The sequence below is a fragment of the Gymnoscopelus braueri genome (genome assembly GCF_963280865.1).
Source record: "Gymnoscopelus braueri genome assembly, chromosome: 21".
NCBI classification, from domain to species: Eukaryota; Metazoa; Chordata; class Actinopteri; order Myctophiformes; family Myctophidae; genus Gymnoscopelus; species Gymnoscopelus braueri.
Genome location: NC_137623.1, coordinates 27,529,230 through 27,548,723, shown reverse-complemented (window position 1 = coordinate 27,548,723; position 19,494 = coordinate 27,529,230). Strand labels below are relative to the sequence as shown.

General features: G+C 41.7%; 1 protein-coding gene across 1 annotated transcript in view; it reads left to right on the top strand.

Moving 5' to 3' along the window:
• rttn (rotatin) overlaps nt 1–17,975 on the top strand; it is a 76,198-nt gene extending 58,223 nt beyond the window's left edge. The window contains exons 39-49 of the mRNA XM_080417833.1: nt 951–1,088; nt 3,943–4,145; nt 4,690–4,795; nt 6,114–6,211; nt 7,818–7,895; nt 8,978–9,104; nt 12,307–12,503; nt 13,926–14,208; nt 15,550–15,653; nt 17,542–17,611; nt 17,760–17,975. Of these exons, the coding sequence (XP_080273959.1) occupies nt 951–1,088; nt 3,943–4,145; nt 4,690–4,795; nt 6,114–6,211; nt 7,818–7,895; nt 8,978–9,104; nt 12,307–12,503; nt 13,926–14,208; nt 15,550–15,653; nt 17,542–17,611; nt 17,760–17,839 (1,484 nt within the window). The 3' untranslated portion in view covers nt 17,840–17,975. The remainder of the gene's footprint in view (nt 1–950; nt 1,089–3,942; nt 4,146–4,689; nt 4,796–6,113; nt 6,212–7,817; nt 7,896–8,977; nt 9,105–12,306; nt 12,504–13,925; nt 14,209–15,549; nt 15,654–17,541; nt 17,612–17,759) is intronic.
• Nucleotides 17,976–19,494: the final 1,519 nt, after the last annotated feature.

Here is a 19,494-nt window from a genome sequence, read left to right as displayed (position 1 = left end):
GTCTACCTGACTGAACAAAGAGCAAAAGCATTAGTAAAACAGTGCATACTGTCAATAAACAATTCGTAACTACTGGGTGTGTTTTATGCATTAAGATTACTGCAAATGCCAATACTAGAAGGTAGAGTGAATGCAAATGTGAGTTTGAGGAGTCTTATCTCAATGTGTTGCCTGGAGTCATCACAAGTGACCTCAGAAAATATACAGAATCAACTTTAGTTTGTAGTGCACACCTTGCAATTATAGTCCTATAAAATGTGTAAAGTACACAACAAAATATCTGAGTGTTAATACTGACTGACAGTATAAAAATGTAACTCTTATAGGTCTTCAGTCATACTTTGTTAAGGAGACGTTTTCACATGGATTTTTCTGGGATAAACAATGAGCAACATGAGCAACTTAAGCCTTATATTGCGGTTGTCGGGCAAAAACCTCTTATCTCCATATCCTTAAGTTTTCCTAAATTAACTCCCTACTTGATCATACTACAGCGTCAAACAAAAGCATCAAAAGTAGCAGATCTGCAAAAGCAGCAGATCTACAAGCTCAAAATGTGTCGCTTCGCGCCAGGTTTTGAGCTTGTAGATCTGCTACTTTCGCCATTTTTGCATTTGAATCCCGAAAAGCAACGGTTTTTGGACATACGAGGTTTCCAAACCGACTGAGACGATGTTGTGTTTACTCGTATTTCTTTTACCAAAATCAAATCAAGGCAAATCAAATGAACCCCTTGAGCCTCATATTAAATAGGGATGTGAATTATATCCGACAGTGCATTACCTGCAGCGAGTACAATACTGGTGGTTCAAGCGCAACTAGATGTCTGTCATTCTGACACAAAGGCATATTCTAGTGGGATATTTTACATCTGTGTGGTGTGTTTTTTTTTTTTGTGCATCTCTCTCTGTTATTTGTGACTCACCTAGTTTTCTCTCTCTTCCCTCAAGATGCAGAAGCCCAGGCCGCGGTGTGCATGTGCTGGGCAGACGTGTTTACGCTCCTGGCTACTCTGGTGAGGAGGGACTGCTCAGCGGCGTACCCATCTGTCTCCGCTGCGCTGGGAAGGCGCTGGCAGGCCTTTGCAGGTGCACAGATACGCCACCTTTTGTTGTGTCTTGTGTGTGTGCATGAACGCGTGTCAGAGAAAACTCATTCAATCCGGGAACGCATCTGTGTCATTTTTGATTTATTTGGCTATTTTTGAAAAATCGTTAAAAAAATCTTTGAATTTATGTAGTTTTTTTTAATTGTTTACTCAAATCTTTGCTTCTGGGGGTCCCTGGAACAAAATATTGAGATGGAGGTCCGCGGCCAAAGACATATCTAAAAATCCTAACAGTATCTTGCTATATCAGTGGTGCTCCAACTTTTTCATGTCCAGGACCACCAAAATTATATGTATTTGGCCGTGGACCCCCATCTCAAAATATGTTGTTCCAGGGACCCCCAGATGCAAATATTGGAGTTAAAAATGTTTGCTTTAAAAATATGTATATTCAAAGAATTGCACACACCTTTTTTTTTATTATTTGTGCATCTCTCTCTGTCTCATTTTAAATTATATTTAAAAAAAAAAGATCTACAAGCTTGTATATCTGTTATTTTTGAATAGCCAAAGAAATCTAAAAATGACACAGAATGCGTTCCTGGTCCTAATGGATTAATGAGGGAACATGACAAAGTAAATGACTCAGATGCAAGATGCAAGTCACTCTCCAAACTTCACTCATTGGAACTACCGGTATGTGTTGAACAAACATGCCTTATGCTACATCGCCTCATAATTCTCATCTTCATCTTCCTCTGGGTGTGATTGGGCAGTGAGGATTTGTTTAGGGTAAATGCTAAATGGACTGCATTATGTAGCGCTTTTCTAAGTCTTTCCGAGCCTTCAAAGCGCTGTACTGCGCATTCACCTATTCACACACCGATGGAGGAGGAAACCATGCGAGGCAACCAACCTGCTCATCGGGATTAATTAAGGGTTCAGTGTCTTGCTCAAGGACACTTCGGCACGCAGCCAGGAGGCGCCAGGGATCAATCCTGGAACCTTCAGATTCCTACCGCCTGAGCCAATAGGCCCTTCACAAACAATGATTATACAAAAACAAAATTATAAGCGTGTGCCCTCCTAAAATACATGTTCTGTTGGAGTGGAGATCTCAGAGCCCACGGCCAGCTCTGTCTCGTATGCCTCGTTAGACAACCTAAACCTAACCTTGGTTGTGGTTTATTTAAAAAAGGTGCTCTAAAGCAGGGGTTCTCAAACTTTTTTTACACCACGACCCCATTTGATCTTGGATTTTCCACGTTTTATTTTTACCGCTATTTCAACGTGGAAATAAAGAATATCAAAATAAAAGCTCACGTTGTTGAACATAAACATGCATATTTATTTGAAAATGAAATTACAACACTATGTTATCAATGAAATGAAAGAATATTATCAACAAAAGCAACAGATTTGTTTCTATATACACATTTATAAAACGAGGCATATTTATCCAAAATATGTTGCCAGAACCTATTTTTTTTAATGAAAATGCATTCACATGCTCTTTTCAAGAACAAAAAAACATAGATGGGAAGTGTGCGCTTGTACGTTTGAACACCGTTCCATGATACGTGGCTGCATTGTGCTGAGAAAGAGGCAGAGATCCACTTCTACTCTGAGGCGAGATCTGTATTTATATCTTTATTAATGTCAGTGCCGAAAATCCGGTCACACAAAGGGTATGTTGATGTGAAGAGGACAAGCTTTCTCAGCGCAGCATTACACAACACTTGGTACTCGTTCCGGACTGATATCCAGAACTTTGCGAGGGCCTGTCCGGTGAACTTGACTTTCAGCAGCTCGTCACATGAAAGATCAGCGATTGCATTTTAAATTCAGAATGTTTAGTTTCCAAGTGCCGCTATAATTTACTTGGCTTAAAGCTCTCGTTAGCAAGGATATCGTAACACACAACACACTGTGGTTTCGGGTCATCTTTATGGCCAATCCAAGTACATGCAAGGTATTTTGGATCATAACTTATTTTATTCCGTTTCATTTAAGTAGTGCTGGTGTTACTACTACTAGATTCTGCCTTTCTTTTGCTAGCATTTGGAACGCACGGTCAACCGCTTCGGACAATAAACCTATCCATTGCGAGTGTACAGGTTACAATACCTGACCTGAATGAATCAACTCAAATCAACTTTATATGGACAGTGCTTTAGTTACGAGACAGCCCCGATCACAAAATAGCAGAGTACACATTGGAACTTGCAAAAGACCAGACGGCCTCCGCGATTATACATGCAACAGGATGTAGTGAGAAGTATATTACTGTCTGTCGGCTTGAGATGATGAAGGGGCGAGATATGGAAAATACACACAGCTGCCTGGTGGAAAACTTGATCTGAGTTGGGGTCGTCGTCGGTTTCTTTCTTGATTATTATTATTGTTTTCAGTTGCCAATGCACGACCCAACTGTCACCTTCCTGCGACCCCAATTTGGGTCGCGACACATAGTTTGAGAACCGCTGCTCTAAAGTAACAGTGGTCCCAAGAAACCACATGCAACAACATGGGGAGGTTACTCATCCGTGTGTTTATGGAGAGTGCTGTGACTTCTCATCTCCTCAATGGCTTCTCCCACAGCAGAGTAGTTTCAGGCCCGAACTCCATGACATCTCTACTCCACTCTCACACTCCCCACGGCACAGGGGTAAATACAGGCATCAAGAGGAGGATTATCCACACCCCCCCCCCTTCCTCGTCCAGCCAACCCTATGACCTGTCACCTGTCCATAAGAGAAGGACATGAGGGATTTTCTGTTTTATTTCCCCGAGGTGCTGTATGTGTTGTACTCTCATCCAAGAAAATAAAACACTTCTCCATTTATTTTGTGTGTGTGTGTGTGTGTGTGTGTGTGTCTGTGTGTGTTCTGCAGGAACCTTATCTGTGTGTGTCAGCGAGAGGCTCGGGGATCCTCACCTCCACACGGTGGCGCTACAGTTTCTCTGTGTGCTTTTCTTCAAAGAGACGAAGAGACACATTGTGGAGGTCACCGGTCTGACCTCTGAACCTGTGACTCCCTTGTCTGACATCCTGAACGGGCCCCCTGCAGGCCACCTGTGTGAACTGCTACTGCAGGTAACATGTACTCTAAATCAGTGGTTCTCTAAAAGTGAGGTCCCCCAGGGGCCCTTGGGAGGGGGGGGGGGGGGCTTCCCAAAATGGATCAATATAGCATCAAAATCACTTTAACCACTTTAGCTCTATTTTATACATGGGCTATTATGGAATTAAAAAATATATAGAAAATGTTTCAGAGATTTGGACATTTTGTACAAATCTTCTCATCTGGGGTTCCCTGGCACAAAATATTGTCAGGAGGGGGTCCGCAGCCAAATACATAAACCTTTTTGGGTGTCCTTGACATGAAAATATTTTAAGAACCACTACTCTACACACTAGAGCATCATAAACATGGTGTGGCTGTTTCCCTGAGGTTAAATTATGGAATAATAAGAGCAGTCTAGCTTTTTGCATGAGCCTTACCTCAGCATGCTAGGGGCATGCTAGGGGCAAAAAAGCCTTGAAGACATAACTTAAGTGTGTGTGTGTGTGTGTGTGTGTGTGTGTGTGTGTGTGTGTGTGTGTGTGTAATGACTTTCTTCCTGGGTGTGAATGGCAGAGTTTTGAGAGGAGGTCATCTCAGGATCCTCTGAAGAGACTGACAGCCAGGGCTATGATGGCTGTGCTCGCCTGCAGCCGCCCCGCTCAGACCCACGCTGCCAGGGGTAAGCTTTAGCCCTGGCATTCATACTTCGTTTTGCACCGATGGTGTTTTGGCAATTCTTTGAAAAATCGTGAAAATTTTTGCAAATCTTTGAATATATATATTTTTAAAGCGAACATTTGTAACTCAAATCTTTCCATCTGGGGATTCTACAAAACAGTTTTTTTAATGTATGTTGCTATATATCAGTGGTGCTCAAACCCTTTTTATGTCAAGGACCCCCAAAATTATATATATTTGGCCGCGGACCCCCATCTGAAAATATTTTGCCAACCCCCCCAGAAGCAAAGATTTGAGTTAAAAGGTGTTCGCTTGAAAAAATATGTATATTCAAAAAATAGCCAAAGAAATCTAAAAATGACAGATGCTTTCCCAGTCCCATTGGATTAAAGTTCTCAGTCGCCACGACTGATTTCAGTCATTTGGAATACATGGATTACACAAATCGCAGTTAAATTAGGACCTGGCCGAACAAAATGTTTCAGTCGTGAGATTTTATTTTGCTTTAATCCATCTAGCCGACCTACACGCTCGCAATGAGTCGCGCACACGATGGGTTGCGAGCTTGTACTGTAGGTCGACCGGCGCAGCGAAAATCAGGCTTCTCTTTCTCTCTGCCCAATATACTGTACCTAATAATGTTTAGGGCCCGGGCCAGCTTCTCTCTCCACTGGAGTGTAGAAATGTATTCATTTTTATGAGCCCTGGATTCCTCAGGACAGTTTTTTTGTTTACAATCCATGCTTCAGGACTTTGGCTATTGCCTTATTATTATTATTATTATTATTATTATTATTATTATTATTATTTATAAATAGAAAAAATACAAATTCTGTATATCTACTTGCTTTGGAAGACATAATAGATCAGTGTAGAGAATTCCAACCAAGTGCTATTTCCTTTTCTTTTTTTTTTACAGAGTATCATAAACAATAGTTGGAGGAGCATTTCACCCATTTTCAACCAATTGGTCCTCACTAATGCTCATTATAAAATGGCACCATTTCTGTCAGAGCACCACTCTGTGTCTCATTGGTGGACTGTGGACAGTTCAGAAACCTGCCTACCAATGACTTCATCAATGGGGATTCGAGGCTAATAGAAACTACAGCCTTTCTTTTTTTTTTTTTACTTCCTGGAAAGTTAGCATGCTGAAACAGAAGCCTTGTTCTTGCATTAATAAAAAAATCGAATAAAAAGTTTGAAATCTCCATTTCCTGAAAAGTAACTGGACATACGAGGTTTCAACGATATGTCACATAGAATCTGTGTTACGTGGTCTGATCCCATCACTCCCTCCGTGTCTCTGTGTCTTTCAGCTGGTCTGATAGACAGCTGTGTGGAGCAGATGAAACAGAGCCAGTGCCATCTCTACAGGGAGTCCATCCGACCAGGCAAGGCTGCTCACCGCAAGAAGGTGAGAGGAGGGAGGGAGGGGGGGAGGGGTGGGGGGGCTGCCTGCCTGCACATGAATTCACTGTATCAGCTCTTCTCTTCCCATCGGAGCCACAAACCATTTAGACCAGGGGTCTCCAAGGTTTTTCAGGCCAAGGACCCCTTATCTGAGAGAGAGAGAGAGAGAGAGAGAGATGAAGTAGAGTTGAACCCCCAGGACTCATTGATTATCATCAGTGTTGTGTAATTATTAACATATTTATGTTTTTGGTTTATTTCAGACATTTAACCACTCACTGTAAACCCTCTCTATACTTAGCTTATACTTATACTTTTTAAAACAGGGTACAGTCAGTGCCTGGATTTTTAACAATTTTTGAACCTTTTTCAAGTAGTCACAAAATATGTTCAGTGATCACCGTCCTCACGGTGATCCCCTCATTACACACATAGAGGTCTCGTACAATCGGGGGAAAAAAATTAAAAACATTCGGTAATCCGTTCCATAGTTGCAGCCAGTTGAAAATAGTCAAAAATAGTCAAAAATACATAGTAAAAAAAAAAGTATACAGGAGCCGAGATACAGGCTTTTGAAGTCATAAGTTAACCAGGAAGTGGATTAAAATCTAAATCTTAGAAAAATTATATATCCTGGTGCTGTGAAGGAAAATAATTAATAAAAAATTTTAATATTTTTTTCCAAAAGCGGTTATAACCGTTTTTGGTACACCTCGTTTGGATTCTCAAAAACGGTCCGGACCGTTTTTGGCACTCAATGTGTTAGTAAACTTGACCGTTAGCTCTGTACTTGGTTTGCTCCTTTTCCCCTCTACACCATAGCCCATCTACAAGCTCACAACGCCTTGCAATGCGAGGCTGATTTAGACAAACAGGGTGGGTCGAGACCCATTTTTATGGGTTGCGTGTAAAATATCCTGTTTTTCCCCCCGTTTATTCAAGTTTTTGAAATATTATTCAAAAGATTTTAAAAAAATAAATAAATCAAACATTTTCAGAAAATACAAATAAATGTAAAACATTTATTCAACAAAATTCATACATTTTCAAAAGAATCTAAGCAATTCCATAAATAAATAAAAAGTATAAGAAGTAGTGAAAATAGCAGATCTACAAGCTTTCAACACGTTGCATAGCAAGGCGTTTTGAGCTTGTAGATCGGCTATTTTCATTATTTTGGGTCCCGAGAGACATCAAATTTCTCTCCTGCGTCTCTAGCTAAAAAGTTGAATTCGAACCACTGATTTAGACTACATGTGAATGAGTTTCTAATCTAGATGGATATTGTGAATATGTCTGTTGCAATTCTCCACAGATATACCCTGCTTTATTAACTTGATTATTGTTTTATAGGTGGATTAACCCATTTAGACCTGCTGTAACCCATACGTCTTTTTCCAATCGGGGATAGCATTTGTGTCACATTAGTTAAAAATAGCAACAAAGTCTTTTGAATTCTTTGAATACAAATTAGATTTTTTTCAGAAAACAGGCGTTTTTAGAATCGTCCTCAGGCCTAAATGGGTTAAATGGAGGTCTAATGAATGTTACTATTTGTATGTACGCACATTTTTGGTGATGTCGGTGTGTCTTTCTATCTGTGCCATCAGGAGGAGAGCTATTTAAAAGAAGTCAAGCTGATGGCGGAGATCCTGCGCAACGCTCTGTACCGCAACGATGACTGCAAAGTAAGCCTCCTTGTCTGTTTTTTCTTCCCCCCCCCTTTTTTTATTCCACTATGATAATTGACTTTTAATTAAACCACAAATGAGCGTTGCCCCCTGTTTACATCTCAGCAAGTTTAGCTTCTTTAAAGGGACTACACCATGAATTTGAACTTTTTCTTCTTTTTTGTGTGTTTTTGGTCTCCCTTACCTCTCTTCTATCCCAAAAAATACCCCAGTTTGAGCACTCAGGCTTTCACAGCATATTTGGGGTTTTATGTAAATTGGTCTCAAAACAGGCCAAACTGATTTGCCCCCGAAAGTGACGTCACTAGCAGTGCATCCCTCCCGTTTTTCAGTTCCAACATAAAAAAAATATATATATACATTTTTTTAAAACTTTTTCCACACAGAACCAGGAGATAACATGCATACAAACTGGCTCAATAGCGCCACGTGCCAAATTAGGACAATGTGGTATTGCAGGTGAAAGTGCTTTATAAGCCAGAGAGAAGTTAGTTGGAATGAGTATATCTGAGGCTTGATTTAGGCTCAAACCTTTTGAAAAATGTTTGAGAGACATAAACAATATGATATTAAATGTAAAAAAATATGTTTTAATTCATGGTGTAGATCCTTTAATGCCTGATACTTTATACTTGTTTGCACATCGCACACCAAACATAGCAGATTTACAAGCTCACTTGAACGTGTCGCACCGCGGTACGTTGTGAGCTTGTAGAGCTTTCAAAGCACGACACCAGCGAGCAACTAAAGCCGTGAGCCCTGCTGTATCAGTGGATCAGCTTGCATTCATTTAGGCCGGCCCGTGTTGGAAACTAGTCTATAACGTTTGCCTTACCCTTACTGTCTTCATTGTTTGCTTTCCCTGCACACTGGGCAAAAATATTGAGGCACTTTATGTTGATTGTTGCCATCTGTGTTTGTGCTGTAGTGTAAATCAAGGTTCCCCTAATGTATGTTATTACTTTCAACCAAGGGTGCACATGTGTGTGTGTGTGTGTGTGTACATGGTCCTGCTCCTATTTAAGCTTTTGTGGGTTATGTTAAATTGTGAATGTATTTTTCTGTGTGTGTGTGTGTAGGTTGCGGCCACAGACGCTCGCTTGACGCAAGTGCTCCATGCCCTTTGGCCTTGGCTCCTGTTGGACGATCCGACAATGGAGGCGGTGCTGGAGCTTCTGTGCGTCTACACAGCCAACTGCACCGCAGGTCTGTGTGTGTGTTTGTGTATTCGTTGCTATCGGGCAGAAACCTTGTATCTCCATATTTCAACTTTTTAGGTTTTTTCGTAAATTAATGTCGTTTTTCTTTTTTTTACATTTCCTGAAAACTAACAGTTTCGGACGTACAAGGTTTTCTCCCGACAGCGACGATACAGTGCATGTGTCGGTGTGTTTGTGCAGGCACTGTGCCTGGCCCGTGCCTGCCCATTGCCTCCGTCTGCGGTCAGCAATCCGACTTGAGTCATACACGCTCCCCACCATGCTCCACATTGTCCTTCCCATGACCACTGAACAGCATTCTGTCTTCACTGTATAAGCTGAAAGCGCCAGCTTGCCTGTGCCTTTACAATAGATACACTGTCAGGATTCCTGGGGCCCAGGCTGTCTCCACTGTACTGTATGTATATTGCTGGAGCTTTCAGACCGGCGGGAGAGACACTGTGGGGAATCACAAAGCGTCCCCTGTGTCTGAGAGTTTGGCATTCCATCATGTGAGCATCTGCATGCATGGCAGGCCAAACAGCAGCAGACATGTTGCAGAAGATTCAGAGTGACAGAAACAGGCTAGGTTTATATTCAGAGAGACATGGTGTCAAACCTTGATCAGCGGCTGTTGTCTTATTCATTTCAGGTGCGCGTGTGTATGTGCGCGCGTGTGTGTGTGCGTGTGCATGTGTGTGCGCGCAAACTAACGAACACCGGTGAAATCAGTGTCTGAAGACGGGTAGCATCATTACTTTTTCGAGAGTACTTGATAAATGGCCACACCCCAGGCCGATTTTCATGTGATAGCACTTCATGGGGTGGCACCGCCCACCCCAGACTCATCTTCTCAAGCTAAGATAAGAGGATCTAGCTACGTCGAATGTCCATTACGTTTCTAAACCTCAAATATGTTTCATAACAATATATATTTTGTATACATTATACTACTATTAACTACCGGTACTAACTATTCCAACTGTAATGGCAGCTTTTGATGTTACTTTAAGTAAGTTAAACAGATCAGGAAAATGCAGGACTGCAATGTCAGGAATCAAACTTCATACTTTATTGTAGATCTCATCACAGCAGAGAGAGACAAGTATCTCCCTCCAGAGCTTCCCCCAGCACCCCCCAACATCAATGTTCCACACATCTTTATACTGTCAGGAGAAGTACACAGAGGTAACGGCAAATGGTCACTCTTTATTCTATAGTTGACTCACACATAGTCGGCATGTTTGAATTAGGTTTGCATGAGTCGGCTGTTTGTAAGGAGTTTGTCAGGGAGAGGAGTTTGAACGTGGAAGAACAGGTGATGATTGTTGCATCTACTAATACATTCAATTAATCAATACCACAATGACTGTTATATGAATTTTGTCACAACCCTACATTTTTTGCAACTCGAACGGCGCGCTAGTCGACACGTGAGGTCATCGGCTGTTCAGCTGCCTCACAAGCCTCAAGATGTCGCTGTAGGCACACCTGCCTTGTTGAGTCATGTACAGTAAAAAGCCATCCATTTGTTATACAGAACATTCTTTAGTTTGTTCACTACATTCAATATTCATATGTTATGCTACTGTAGCTAACATTACCATGTTAACTGACTACATGAAAAGAACAGAGGCTCGCCTCACGACACAAGCCTCAAAGTCTTGCTGTCAGCGTTTTTTCCTTGTTGTCAAGTGATACAAAAATGTATTTCAATACATTGAAATGTTATGCTAGCTAATGTTAACACGCTAGCTCCCTACATAAATGTAAAAAGACTGGCATGCAGAAGCGTGTACTGAACTCACCACTACGTCCACATCTGCTAAACCACTGTGGTGGGTGGTGCTATCAGTGAAGCGCTATCCAATGAAAATCGCGTGGGACCTCATTGGCCAAGTGCTCTTGGAAATAAATAAGTTGCACACAGAAAAGGTCTATCTACAGTATACATCTGCATTTATATGCAGACTGGAGATGCAGGCTACACACTACCCAACTGTTGACCTTAATTTTCTGTGAAATAAAGGGCACTTTCCAGGAGCTCTAACTGAACTTGTAGTCCTTCCTATAAAGTAGTATTGTGAAGCAGCAATAAAATGGTAAAAAGGCTAAACATTTATAAAGATCACTATGGCCATTTAGCCAACTGCCCCAGACAGTCCCTCCCTCACAGCACTAGCTAAAACACCCTCATGCAGCCAGCGGCAGCTCTACATGGGAGCATATTGAAAGCTTAAGCATATTATACACCCATCGTCAGCTCTGCGTGACATTATGTTCGAATAGCAACCTGCTGGAACAAGCATCTGAATATTCTAATATTTGGGGCCAGCGCTAGTAAAGTGGGCTCTGTGGGTCTTTGAAGGTTATCCAAACAGCAGGTAGTGCTCAGGCTGCGTGAAGCCTGGCTTAGTATTACACCATGCACCCTCAGGCTAGCTATGTCTCTCCTGAGACACCATGCCCTCAACAGGGTGCCGTGTCTTCAAATTAGCGATGTCAATCAGTGTCAGGCAACGTCTCGTTAACATTCCCATTATCTATTGCTTGTTTATCTCCGCTCTGCTTTCCTGGGTAACCCACAAACGAGAGCGGTAATGAGCTGCGTCAATGATGCTCATGAGAACATGTTTCCAAAACAAGGCATTTTTATCTGCCAGTTCTAGTGTCTCCTATTTTGGGGCGTTGTGTGTCTGTGTTTGCAATTCTGAATCCTTAGCCTTGGAGCACACGTTATCAAAGCCGAGCGCTGAATATGCTGTGCCTCCAGGACCCAGAGGTGCTGCCCGGCTGTCATCTTTATCCCTGCCTTTAGGCCTTGGATAAAAGATTTAATCCAAGTTCCCCTTTCGGTGGTGTTTTAAACTATAAACACATTATGTTTCTACTACCCTGGACAGGGTGGCTATTCACCGCTGACACTGCTAAAGTTTGTGTTTCTTGTCTCAGCCACCCCGCTTGTCTGTTAATGCGACCACAAAGACATCTTTTCACTGTCTCTTTGTTCTGCAGGCAGCTTTCTTGCAGCTCTGATGTCCTGTTTAAGTGCTTTGTAATACGCTATACCCTGCACACACACACACATTTCACATTTTCCTCCTGGTGGGGAGCGTGCGTATGCATGCAAGTACGTTTTGTGTGTGTGTGTGGGTTTGCTCTCTATTGACTTAACACCCATCAGGTTTATTTTAACCTCCTCTTCCCAGCATGCAGTTCTCTGTGCTGCGGCGGTGGCACTGGTGTTGCTCCAGGTTGCCGTGGGCCTCCCAGCAGCACCCTCATGCACTGTGTCATGAAGCTGACATCGGGGTTGGCAGCAGACAACAGCCCCGTCCAGAAGCTAGCCTTCTCTCTGCTGGCTAACCTGGCCATGTCCCGGGACTGTAGGGGCCTCCTGCAAAAGGTGAGAACCAACCAGGCCTGCGCCAATACCGCAAGAAATGGTGCAATGTGTGATTAAGTTTACAGATGGAACCCGCACACGAGCTATGGTTTAGACTTCTTTATTCAGCAACAAATAAGACAGCATTTCGATCCATAGTGGATCTTTGTCAGGTGAATTGAAACTATGGTCTACTTTTAACCTAGCACCACTGCCAATGTGCATATATACCGTAGTTAACCCTACATCTAAAATAATGTGTGATTAACTAATTTTGAGTTATAACAAGCAATATTAATAGTAATAGGTGTTATTCTACTATCCTTCCTATTGGTTTGTAGATGCTGAATTTTAATATATCATATTATGCATACACCACATTGCCCCATGTATGGTGGATGAGATACTCTGCCACAAAAATAAATGAATAATGTTTCAGTTGAAAGGAGACAAGGGTCTAGTTGCCTTCCATTAATAATGTATACTGTACATCTGGTTAGTGATAGCCTCTGTAATACAGGTTAACTTGTACCTCCACAGTCCTTCCTGCCCCATTGTGAGGTATAACCTGTTCTACTAGACGTTAAACTAACCTGGTGAGGCATTGAGATTAGGAGTGGGGATTGTGTCCTTGTCACTGTGCTAGCGACTCCTAATGAGTCAGTGGGGGAGGTAATCTCTCGAACTAGACTGTTGACTCACACAATCTTCATATGCTTCCGTCATACAGTTAATGCAAAGGCAAAGGCAGATGTCCCGCCTTCTCCACGCTTCCGTTTCGTCTTTTCAGTCTCGTAAATATGCACTACTGATTACCAGTCCGGTAGTCAAAGCATACAGTATACTGTATAGCTTGCTGCTTATCAGAAATGAGGATTAAAAAAAATATGTTTTAAATACATTTTAAAATATATTTTCCTGAACGGAAATGACAAACAGATGACGGCTTCCTTTCTCGGCTTTCGGGAGGTGTAGGCCCAGACTCTATATAGCATTCAGAGATTGTGGAATAGTTGCCTGGCTACGCAAGACTAGTGGGGAGGGGGATCTGCAGGAGATAGCATGAACCACCACCACACACGGAGGACTGGTAAGACCCCTTGCTGTGAAAAGAAGTGGCTAATGACTTGTCTGTATAAGAGGAGGCATGTGATTCTAATCTGGACATCCACCCCAGGCCTAGTGGGGGTATTCAGCAACAGAGAATACAATACACATGGGGCAGATTTGCAACGTCAAACGATAAAATGGAAACAAAACAAAAAACCTCTCGGTCTATAAATTAATTAATTTAAATTTCATCCCTTAATATTTCAGTCCAGTGCCGGCCAACACGGTTGTTTTCCAATGTGAGACAGGAGCCCCGTCAAAATAAGACATCGTTCCACATAATGACACCCAAACTCTCATGTCATCCCTGTCTCGTGTCTCTCTATCCTCCAGAGTAATTTCCTGCAGGCCTTCCTGATGGTCTCAATTCCCAAGGCAGGAGGGGTGAAGTCTGCTCCCGCTGCTCACGGTGGCAGTGGTGGCGGGGGGGTGCTGGGCCTGTGGCTGAGGTTGCTGGTCAGCCTCTCATTCGGTGAAGATGGCCAGCAGAGCATCCTCAAGGTGACCGGAGCCCTGGAGCTGCTGGTAGACCTGGCACCACATCGACGTCCTGCGCTGCTCACCCTCCACAACCTCTGTTTCTGCCCGGCCAACAAGACCCACGTCCTCGCCAACGGTATGAGAGAGACAAATGACAAGAGTCCCTGACAATTCAGTGCAAATGCAACAAGTGACTCCGACTTGTGGAGTCCGGCATGTATGTGCAACACATAGGAGCCAACCAATGCCCAAGCACCTGCTCGATTGCCTTCATAGGAGAAATTGCCCTTGTCTAGTAGTATGTAATAGGCTAAACATGAATTACTAGGCGCTTCAATTGCTTCCTATCTGAAAATGCCTTTATGCAGCAAGCTGCTACCAAAGCCTTCCATTTACACCAGTGATGAAGTTCGTTTGACATGAACGATCAGTGATTTTCCGTGAACATAATAGAACATTGCATAGTACTGTATATGCAATATACTATATATAGCACGTCAAGTGGTATGAGAGTAAGCTTTTGACCTCTGGTTGGTGAAATAAGAGTGTAATAAAAATAAGAGCGACATCGACTTCCATTAGGGTGTAATATGTGTTTTGATGGATAACAAATATAACAAGTAAGAACTGTAGAACCCATCAGGAATATGTTGTAAAAATTATCAGCCATAATAAAAAAATATCTGTTGAATCCAGTTTTGAAATTGGGGTTTTTTTATTTACTAAAATATAATAAACATATTTATATATCAAATGATCAGAAATAACAGGAAAATGCATAGATTTCTGTCAAATAAGGTAACACAGACTGATTGCCTTTGCTGTTGCACATAGTCAAGACACGGATCGATCATGCATACTGTGGTGTGTAAGGCAGGAGTAGATGTAGAGTGAAAATGACCCCAGAAGTTTTTTTAAGTGAAATACCCCTTTAAGCATTGTTGGAATAGAAACTAGAAAACGGACACTAAGATAGAATAGAAACTAGTAAAACGTAATTAAAGAATTAGACCATCTCTTCAAATACTGAAGAGATAGTCTTTTACTAAGAAAATGGCTGTTTTCTTTCGTAATACCATCTGTTGAGATCTTAGGAGGGAAGGGTTGGGTGTCAGTGATGCAACTTCATTCAGTCGTTTCCTGTGGAAAGATTTCCACACATTTCCTGCACATTGTTTTATAAAACATTCATCTCAAAGATTTGCAATCAAACCGTGACGGTTACAGTGCGACCACATTTCCTTGTGTACTCAAGTGGAAGTACTTTAATTGCTCTGTGAGAAAGTGGTTGTTGTAAAAGGTTAGTTATGATGCCACTGACATCACAAAATGTAAATTTGTCGACCAACATTTTGGCATTCAAAAAAACGATTGCTAGCTTAGAAATTCGAAGAAGATTATTGCTAGTTGCAGCTCTGTTCTGTATAGTAAGTAGTATTACATTATGTCATCTTAATACTACATTATGTCTTTTCAGACAAGGCCAGGAGTGTGTTGGTGTCCTGTCTGGAAAGTAAAGAGACAGAGGTTCGCTCTATGGGAGCCTCTGCACTTTGGGCCTTACTCCATAACAACCAGAAGGTATAAATACACACACACACACACACACACACACACACACACACACACACACACACACACACACACACACACACACACACACACACACACACACACACACACACATATCAGAGCTTAGTTCAATAGATTCCTTGAAGTATCCTTGTAAAGTCTGTTCCAATTTTATGCCACAGATCTATTTGTTTAGTGTGCTGGTTGTATCAGCATATTGTGCTGATGTTTGCATTAGCATGTGAGCGTGTTCATGCGCCTGGAATGAATCCTGACTATAAATGCGAGAAATCTCTTCGTGTCTTGTTCACGTTTCTCGAGACGCATCGCATATTGACCTGAGGGGGTGCTGTGCCCGGCGTCAAGTCTGTCGGATATGCGGATACGGCTACAAGAGAGGCTGGTACAGACCATGGAGGAGAGGCTAGCACGTCTGAAGATGGCATTAGGGGCCTTGCAGGAGACGCCGGTACACATACAGTACTGTACAGGGGCTGGTACAGGAACAGGGGAGGCTCCAGGACAAGAGGCTGGTGCAGGGCTTGGAGGAGAGGCTGGCACATGAGCTGCTGGTAGAAGATGATGAGAGGCTGCCACAGGAACAGGAGGCGGGAACAGGAGAGGAGGCAGGAACGGGAGAGACTGCGGCTTCAGGAGGAGAGGCTGGCCACTATTGAGGCCATGGAGGAACATAACTAACCCGGATATTAACCTGGCTGTAGAGTTTGACCCAGCTATTCCACCAGCCAGTGAGCATCGAATAAACAGTCTGCCGCACATGAGCATCTGTGACTCTGTGCAGGACTCCTGTACAATCTGCTGTAGTGAATACATTCAAGGGGATGTCCACTCATTTGCCTTGTAACCATGGTTACAAGGCCCCCCCCATAGACGCCTTAGGCGGAGGCCACGCCCCTCGCAGCAGAGGCCGGGCCCCATTCCCTCTACATGTTTTATTTTCTTTTTATTACTTCATTGCTTTCCGTCAGCATCCAGACAAACTGTTGACCGATTGACTTCCACTTGGAGTGCGTATCATTGCCGAGGACCTGAGAGAGTTATGTGCTGAGTGGGAAGTCAGTTAGATTGGCGGTTGTCCAGAACCGAAGTGCGGCAATTGTTCTCCATTTAACGGAGATGGATTGACTTGTGAGCGCGTGGAGATGCGAATGGACTATGCATGCGTGTACAGGAGGTTCAATATTGGGCGTGCGGAGATGCAGAGAATTTAATGAACTGTTTGGCACTGTGCACATCGGTGTGATCTAGTCAAATAGATTAATGTGCAAAACTACACCCTCAGAGAGCTTTTTTCAATATATAGGCTAATTTAAGGAACATAGCCTAAATATTCTAAACTTAAGGAGAATCAAATAGGCCAACTTTTGTTTGTAAAAATCTACCGTATATTTTTACTACATTTTAGTCATTGTTAAAAATATTTGTTATATTGTGCTTACATTATATTGCTGTTATAAAATATATATATGCTGTTATATTGCAGTTGATGAGATTATAGCTGATACATTTGCAATGGCATTTTTAATTAAGTCACAGGACTGAAGGGCTATTATTACATTATAATTACGCATATACTGTATATGACTGTTTCATCATGAAGTTGCAGTTAAGAGCAGTGGTTAGTAAAGTTTGAGTTGGCCAGGAAGATTTTGTGTGACACTAGTAGTGTAATATGACGAAGTAGGGCAATAATTCACGAAAAAACATACAAAGTTGAAATATAGAGATGCAAGCTTGAGAATCTATCCTCTCTCATGCACCTGAGCACATATTTTATGTTCCCTCTCCCGATTATAAATAGAAAACGTTGGGTCCCCTGGACAAAGCCTCATCGACACAACTGCTCCTAATCTGTCTTTGTAATTCCTCCTCAAAGGCCAAGACGACTTTGAAGAGTCCCTCTGTTCGATCGAGGCTGGAGGAGGCACACGTACTCACCAAGAAAGGTATTCATTCATTCACTTTGATGAAGGCACGTCTGGCCCGGCTCCCAACGCCTCCCATTGTTTACATGTTTTTAAAAGAAAATCATTGACGTGCCCTTTCTTCTTTTCTCTGTCTGTCTTTCTCTCTCTGTGGGTCTGTCAACTACAGAGGCAGAGACCAGGCAGGACTCCATGAACGCTTATCTGTTGAAGTGCCTTGAAAACCTTTCCCAGTTGCTGAATAACTGACACCTGCACATAATATTTATTTGTTTTGAATCATTCCAGTCATTGCTTAGATATTTTCTAATTGCTACTGCTAATAATGTATTTATGTTTTGCTTTGTGTACAGTTTTTACCTATCAAATGTTATTTAATAGGATAATTAAAGTGCCATTTGGATAATTCTAGCTCTTGCCTTGTGTTATGGGAATTTCCCTAAAAGGAGTGTATGAATGACATCATTGGTAAGATACAATTGCGGCCGAGGATTGTACCAGGAACTATTTCAAGCATAATCAATATGGATCCATAGTGAGTATAAAGGTCCTTACACACCGGGGCGAATTCTTCATGCGAATAAATACGTTTTTTTTTTAAACCTTATAAAGTCAATGCAAGCGTCCACATCAGTTTCGTGAAGCGAAAAAGCGTCTTTTAATTATTCGGAACGAGTCAGAATTTTGCGTATATTCGTATATTCGCCGGTGTGTAACCGCCTTAAAGGTATCATGACATTCATTTTCACTTTTTTTATTTTCAATGTTTTATTTGGGGTTTTATGACCTCAATTACACCCAAAAAACCTGAACTTAGAACATTCAGTGGATTTTCTGTGGTCTGGGGTTTTCTGAATAGTTAGGCTGAAAAGTAATCTGAGCTTGGCCCTTCGACAGTGAGGTCACAGTCGATTAATCCCACCCACTCTCCTCCTTGCCCCTCCCCTCCCCTATCCTTTCCTTTGTGGGGGGCGGAGCAGAGGCGATGATTGACAGGCAAAATCCCTCACCAGCGACACCCGCAGGCAAAGATTTCTTTTTTCATTGCAGTTGAAAAGGCTTTAGAAATGTGAGAGAAAAACACCTGCCATGGATCACTGGAATGGAATTTTCACTTAAAACTTTTTGTACACTTTTGAAGGACCAGGACAAAGACTTTGAATGTGGTGTAAAAGTGAATGTCATTAAACCTTTAAAGGTAGGGTAAGTGATATTTTTTGGTTAAAACAAAAAGTATTTTGTTAAAAGGTTAAAATACTATATTCTGATAGTAATCATTGCTATAGAGTGTTTGTTCAGTAACAGATGTCTCCCTGTCTCTCCAGCTCTTTAATAAACAGAAAATACATTTTTCGGTAGGTGTCAAAATCTCAGCCAATCAGGAGAAAGTACCCATTTTTAAGCTTAATTTGTATAGTGTTCCAGTTAAAATTGTGTCTGCTCATTTCTTAGTGTCATCACTTCCAATTTCACTTGTTTAATCTATATCCTGATTGAGTTCTCTGTCCTGGTTGGATAAAATTGGAAATGAAACTACAAAAAAAAAAAAAAAAACTACAAAATACATTTTCTGTTTTATAAAGAGCTGGAGAGACATGGAGACTCTTTATATGGACAGGACACTCTATAGTAACGAGCTCTATCAGAACATAGACCCATTTTGCAATTATTTGAATAATTGCAAATCACTTACCCTACCTTTAAGTGTTGCCATAATCATGTAGCTCTACAGAGGCACAGCCATGACAACAATGGTACAAAAAATGTATGTGTGTGTGTATAATAATATATATATATATATGCACATAACATCAAAAAATACATCAAATGTATTTTTATGTAATTTTTAAATCATTAAATGATTCTAATAAAAAGAAGACATTTTTTTGTCCGAAACCGAACTA